Source organism: Corvus brachyrhynchos, unplaced genomic scaffold, assembly GCF_000691975.1.
Source record: "Corvus brachyrhynchos isolate BGI_N302 unplaced genomic scaffold, ASM69197v1 scaffold11, whole genome shotgun sequence".
NCBI classification, from domain to species: Eukaryota; Metazoa; Chordata; class Aves; order Passeriformes; family Corvidae; genus Corvus; species Corvus brachyrhynchos.
This window is the reverse complement of record NW_008236965.1, coordinates 6337275-6344172: the sequence shown is the minus strand read 5'-3', so window position 1 is coordinate 6344172 and position 6898 is coordinate 6337275. Positions and strand designations below refer to the sequence as shown.

Here is a 6898-nt window from a genome sequence, read left to right as displayed (position 1 = left end):
GCAGATAGCACCTGACCCAGACCAGAGAAGCTCTCAATAAAAGATAAGCTAAGATAAAAAATGCATTCCTGTCAGTAGTATGTCAGATCTGCAATCCAACCCTTCAGCCACTTCAGCCAGCTTGGGGACAACTCATTTGAGGAAGTGGAGCTGCATTCCCAGCAGATGAGCATGAGAGATTTCAGCAGAACCGTAAAACCTGGCAAATGTATCTACAGGAGTTGCTTATCAGATTGTAACTGCATGGCAATGTCCAGGATAATTCTGCCATTCAGCAGTTTTATTATTCTACCCAGAAGGAACTCTGCATTTACTGGACTGAGGTCTCACAGAGACCTGGCTGGCAAACAGCTCATCTGGACAAAAATCCCAAATTGGGCACACCCACTAACAAGGATGAGCCCACCCATTGCTCAAAGGCTCTGTAAATAATGTTTCCCTTCTTGAAGTGGAAAGTCAACAGACACAAATTTATGACATAGTGCTGCCTATGACAGGAGTGTAGATTTCAGGTGAATAACTGCATTTCAGAAATCAAATTCTACCTATCACTCTAGTTTATAAAAGGAGTGAGGCTTTGGCAAGACTACAGGGAATTATCTTCATCCATGCTCTTGGTCTGGTAAAGGTGCTGTCACAGCTGTTAACTCTGCAGATCTCAAACACAGACCTTATGGTACTATGCAGTTATCAAAAGATAACAGGCAGCATTGCAGTTTCTCTAGCTGTATCCAAATAAACAAGACTGACAAAAATAAAACAAACTGTGATATACAAACTATTTGATTATGGCAACTAGCAAAGGTCATATTTGATACCAGCCTACTCCAGGAGTCATGAAATATTTATAAGTACAAAATACATCTCTTAATGGATAAGTGTCTCTGAGGAGAATATACTTGGAAACAAGATTAAGGGAGTCAAAGAGGGTGGAGGAAAAAAAAGAACAGCTAAGGGGACAGGTACATTGAAAAATGCATAAACACTTTAAGGTGAAAAGCAAAAAAAAGGATGCAAAAAGCAACACTTTGTTGGCAGTACATCTGCCTGAGGGCAGACATGGATTTCTAGAGAGCAGCTGATATGTGGTGCATGATTTTTATACCATCTAGATTTGTTACATAATGCATATTGCATGAAGGCATGTCTTACCTTTTCAAGCATTGCAGAAGTTACATCAATGTTTGGTTTGGCTGGATAGGGAACAGTCAAGGCATACAGATTCGTCCAGAATCTACCCCACATATCACCTTCACAAAAAGAGAGAAACAAATACTTTATTATGTATTGCTCAAAGGTGCCAGACAGGCCTATAAATTGTGCAGTGTCAAGAATAGGGACTCCTATACATCTAACAAGGCCCAATCCAGATGTGGATGGGAGCAGTTCTGAAAGGTCATGCATAGGTCAAACTCAGATCAAGGATCCTTTTATTACCCAGTATCAGCTATTCTTGTATAATATAGTTTCAGGACTGATTAGATTCCTAGAGGTGTATGACAACTGAACATGCTTTTTGTTAGTCCACGTGATTGTTGTGCCATGTTCAGGTACACAACAGTTACAGCAGCTTAATGCTGCACACTTTGAAAGCCAAGTCAGGAAATGTGGGATCTTAGAGTAAAATTCAAAAGGAAAAACAAGTCTCTCTGAAACTCTCATTTCTAAGGAAGACAAGTGCCACAGAGGGGAGGAAAATATCCCAGCCCAGTGCTAGAGTTTTGTGCTGAGTGACATTTGGCGAGGATGAGAACACCTGCCTTCCCTTCCTGCCACTGCTGCTAAGCACTTGTGTCATCTCTGCTAGGAATTTATCCATTTCTCCTCTACCCTTCCCTTTATCTGTAACCTTTTTGTTAATATCCTGATTAAACAGTCACATTACTCTCCTCCCATGTGCCTTGAAGGTGACTGTCCTATGTATAAAGTGAGGTTTGCACGACAGGGACACAGGTTGACATACCCAGTAAGTGAGCAGGGAGGCATCCTGTGGAGCTGATGTGCTCGGAGCCATACACTTGCTCCAGCTTGTGTCTCACGTAGGCATGCAGCTGCTCATACAGAGGTTTTATCTGGAGGCAGAGGAAGAGAAAGAAACTATTTTTTTTTTTCACTTTGCTCTATTCCACTCATCGCTCCTAAACAGAGAGCCTCAAAGCTGTCTCTGGCAAAGTTCAGCTGCAGGTAAGTGCACCCCAAACCTGCAGCTGCTCTTTGCCCCCTGCCTCAGGGCTCAGGCACTGAGTCCAGATTCCAGCCACAGAAGTCCTGTTCAGATATGAGGGAGGGAGCATTGCTAACTTTCAAGCTGGAGTACCAAGGATGCCATCTACCCCATGGACCCTGCTGGGAGGAGAGACATGGACCTGCAGAGCTCCCTTTTCCCAGCCGTTGGGGACCAAGCTGGTCCCTGAATGGCTGCACAGGTAGAAATGTCATGTATGTCTCCTCACATCTGTTTCTGTTAAATCCATGCAGACTGAGATCAGCTAGTTTAAAGGTTTCATCTTCCTCCATAACATTGGCATATGAGCCCACCATTTCAAAACATAATCCTGCAACCCAGGTGAGAACTTTTCCTGCCTCTACCTGCTCAAATGTCTTCTCCACATCTTCGATCAGCTGGTCACGGCTGTATTTGTAATCTTCTGGAGACTTTGCTTCATAATTTGCTCTCCAGTAGTCTCCATAGTCAGCATAATCTGTAAAGCATGGATGCATCACATGAGGACACCAGATGTGGCACTGCTTTGGTCTGCAGGAAAAGTGCGGCTCCCTGCTGATCCCATGCAGACCTGTAGCCTTTCCCCAAAGCAAAGCAGCAAAGTGCAAGATAGCTCAGGTTTAGCAGAGAGGAAAAAGCTTCTCTGAGGATCTGTGTCATGAACATTTTTCTCATGAGATTTCCAAGAAATTCAGAAATTGCAGAGACAGCTATGTGCTAGTTAAGGTCATTCTGTCTGTAGATGGAGGTCAAAGGAAATCATGAATCCTGACTGGAGCTCCTGTAGCTATGAGGGACAGCAGCCTCTGCTCAGGCTGGATGCTAAGGGGTTCTCACAGAAGGTATAAACTGGTGGACATTGAATATGGGCCTGCTCTTGCAGAAACTAAAGCACCAGGACAGATGTGGACACCAGAAGTGACATTCAGCTCCCAGTTCCACTAAGTCTTCCAGTCCACTTGGCTCCATCAAGCCTGAAGTAAAAATGGCACCTTTCTTCCTTGGTGGTACGGAGGAAGGCCATAATGACCATTCCTTAATGTTTAGCTTTTTTCCATGCCTTACTATTTGGACCATATTTTCTTATCTAGCTGCAACTTGACAGTTTTTGCAAAACAAGGAGCATGGGAAAGCAGGTGATACAGCTGGAGTTTGGCCAAGAGATAGATGATGTAGCTACTTCAGAAGCTATCTTAGAAGACCCCAAAAGAAAATTAGAAGGTAGCTGCTATTGTTCCTTGAAAAGACAGTTCAATATGATTTGTGTGGAGATCTCAGACTGGAAGCACACTTCCCTTGGCACAAAATCCTTTTTGAACAGCCAGCTGCACCTGCTGTCCCAGGCCTACCACATCTGATCATTCCAGTTAGGGAATAACACTTTATAAATGTACCAGTGATTGTGGCTGCTGCAAGAAGGTCAAGGCCCATAGGAGAGAGGAGACGTCACCAAAATTCAGCAACACTCAGAAGCTGTTTAAATGGAGTGTGCTTGTCCATAAATCACAAATGGTGCAGTTCTGGGTGGTATGTAATGAGGGACACTGATGCATTATGGCCTTTGGGAAAAGGGCCAACAAGGAAGGATCCCAACGAAAGGGTGCCTCTTGTTCCAGGCTGGGAAGAAACCTCTAAACTGGTCAATGGCAGCTGTCTGCATCGCCTCTTACATTGAGACATGCACACCAAGAGTAAATAATGTGCAATTTATGTATGTGTTTTGAATTCCTGGGAAAGTTGTATAACCCTGCAGTATGTTTACTGGTTTCTGGAAGCCAGAAGGAAAAAAAAAGAAAAAGGAAACAAAAAGGAAAAAAAGAAGTGACTTACTATTAAGCCTTGCAACCTCATTTTCAAGTTCAACATACTCTTCATATAATGGTCTCATCATTCTGCCAACATCAGCTCTCCAGCCTTCCCAGGCCCACAGTCGCTCATGATAATCAGTGCTCTCAGCCATAATAGCATCCAGACCTGTCAGAACAAAAAAATAAGTACTAAGCTTTGAAAAAGCAGAATTTTTCTTTCACAGCAGGCAAATGAACCAAAGTGAAAGAAATTCATGAACGGAGAAGAAAACACTTTGTATTTGATATACTGAACTATCCCATTATTTCCTTGCATCCTTTCCTAATTTAATGTCTTCCCCTTGTCTTTAAGAAGCATGGAGCACATCATGAGTCTCTTAAATGCTCTCTCCACGTTATCTTCCCTTAAGTTGGTGGAATTCTCAGGACTGGCCTCAATAAAACATTGAGTCCAACAAGACTGATAGCAGGGAACAAAAAAATAGATTTTCTGTGATATAGGCAAACCCCAGGTGACAGGCAGGCTGCCACACAAGCAGAGCAGCCCTCCCCAAACTTTGTTTGCTACAAGCAGGAGACAGCATGTCTCATGGGCAGAAGGTCCAATGGAGGTCCCTGAACTGCAAGGTGCAATTAAATTATTACTAAGCTTTAGATAGCAGGAGATATCTGTTGACGTTACAGCCTGTCCTTTTGCAGTCAGGAGCCACAGCCACCCTTGGGCTTTCTCTTTTTGCACCCTCAGGGTGAAGGACACAGTAGGGGCAGTGGTTGGTGTCATACCTGGCTCCAGCACCAAACACTCAGTCGGATTGTTGATTTTACAGACGGTCCCAGTGCTGTAGATGGTACTCATTGTATTTAGTACAGTGCCCAGCTGCAAGTTAGATGCAAGATAGCTTGTTAGAAACCCACTCTGTGCAAAATAACAGCCAGTTATGGTAATTCCTTAAGAGCTAGAATCAACACTTCACCCACCAGCTTAATATTTAAGCATATGTTTGAGCTCAGTAGAGATTAATGAAAGAATTTGCCGAAATGCATTACTGAACCAGACCTAGCTGGAAAAGACAGATAATCTCCCAAATATATGACATAACCTACAGGTTCTTAATATCCAGTCAGACAGGATTCAATGAGCACTGACTGTCACAAGAGAGCTATCAATACACAGCAGAAATAAAAAAATTAAGTTTTTTTAAAGTTTTATGAACCCACATAAAATTTGCAGGAAGGTTGCAGCTTTGAGTGGCAGCAGAAAGGGCCCCTTTGGCAGGTGCTGCCAGGCTGACTGTTGCTTGTGGGTTTTAGCATCACATCCCACTGATTGCATGGATCTGCTTAGACTCTATCACAGAGAAGCTGTGGCTCATGTCTTGGGCCAGCTGAAGGCCAAAATGCATCTGAAATCATTCAGCTCTATCTCAGAACCTATGCTACGCAGCTCTGGTTTTAATATTTTTTAATGTTTTCATATCTTTATGCATCAAGGAAAACATGTACCACTTTTAGCCTTCCCTTTAGGACTATGCAATTTCTCACTTAGAGCTTTAAATCAGAGCTATGAAGAGCTGTCAGTGGGAGGGGTAGTTAGTGAGTAGCTCTAATTTTATCTCTGTCAGCAATAAAATAAATGGGTGCCCAGGCAAATTTTTGTGTCAGTGAAGAATACTTAAATATTCCTATGGAATCCCATCAGACTGTATAAAATAAGTCACTTTCAAACATGAATCAACAACTTCAGCCCCAAAGGCCATTATCTAGGAAATTCTAAGTGTCTAAACAGGGAGGCTACTGAAGAACACACCTCCTCAGCAGAGACAACACTACCATCAGTGCACTGTTGTGATTCAAAATAAATACAGGTTTGTATGAACTGCCAGCCTTCCCACCATCACAATCTGTTTTTCAGAAATGCATCTTATATTTGGATAAGACAAGAGATCCAGCCAAACTGCTGCCTCCCTTGTATGGTGGTCATCACTGCTGACCTTAGCAGGAAAATCTCAGGATTCTTCTGTAATCAGGACTGTAGGATCTGGACTGTAGGCTTTCATGACTCAATGCTATGTTTCAATTTGATCTTCAGCAAAAGGAAAGTAATTTAACTCTCAAGTGTTTGGTTATAAATCCCTTTTGAGTCTGCATAGCTGCTCACTCCATCTACTATCCATCTACCTGCCTCTTAGGTGAACTTGCCAGCGCAAATGTCAAATCTCATTATGATTCTTGCCAAATCTTTCTGGCCTTCAGCAGCTTTCAGTGGAACCCTCTCCATTCTCAGGCATCCCAGGGTGCCCAGTGCAATGAAACATTCCTTCTTTTTCACAGTGTGATAATGTACCATGTTCAGAGAAAGAAAGACTTCCTCCATCTCCACCTTTTTGACTCATTGAATGGCCTTTCACCCATCTCTTTCTGCTCATTGCCCTCGGTTTGGACTACACCAAGCACTTACCACATGTCCTTTCTTGGTTTTATGACTAACCCAGATATAAGCACAAGGACTACTCTGAGGTGTGTGTATGTACACGTTTGAAATTTATTCCATGGCAAAACTGCTGACTGAAATGGTAACCAGCTTCCCAGCCCAGACTACCCCTCCAGTCCTGTATTGCTATGAACACCTAGAACAGGTACACTTCCATACCATACACAGCATCATCCCAAAACAAGCAGGGTGGCGACAGCACCATGCCCTGGCTTGAGGGTGTTGTGGGAGGCAGCTGAATTCACACACCAAAAATGATGAACTACATTCAACAACTTACTCTGTTATATTTTTCTGGTGACAGCACAGATGATCCTCTTTCCTGGAGAATCTGGATCTGGAGCTTGGTGAGGTCATCCGTGATACTGTCTACCG

General features: G+C 43.1%; 1 protein-coding gene across 1 annotated transcript in view; it reads right to left on the bottom strand.

Annotated features, from left to right (window-relative positions):
* Positions 1 to 6898, bottom strand: part of ACE2 (angiotensin I converting enzyme 2) — a 26391-nt gene that overhangs the window by 16053 nt on the left and 3440 nt on the right. Inside the window, exons 2-6 of the mRNA XM_017728394.1 lie at positions 4816 to 4909; positions 4055 to 4198; positions 2590 to 2702; positions 1964 to 2072; positions 1153 to 1250 (exon numbers count right to left, since the gene is read on the bottom strand). Of these exons, the coding sequence (XP_017583883.1) occupies positions 1153 to 1250; positions 1964 to 2072; positions 2590 to 2702; positions 4055 to 4198; positions 4816 to 4909 (558 nt within the window). The remainder of the gene's footprint in view (positions 1 to 1152; positions 1251 to 1963; positions 2073 to 2589; positions 2703 to 4054; positions 4199 to 4815; positions 4910 to 6898) is intronic.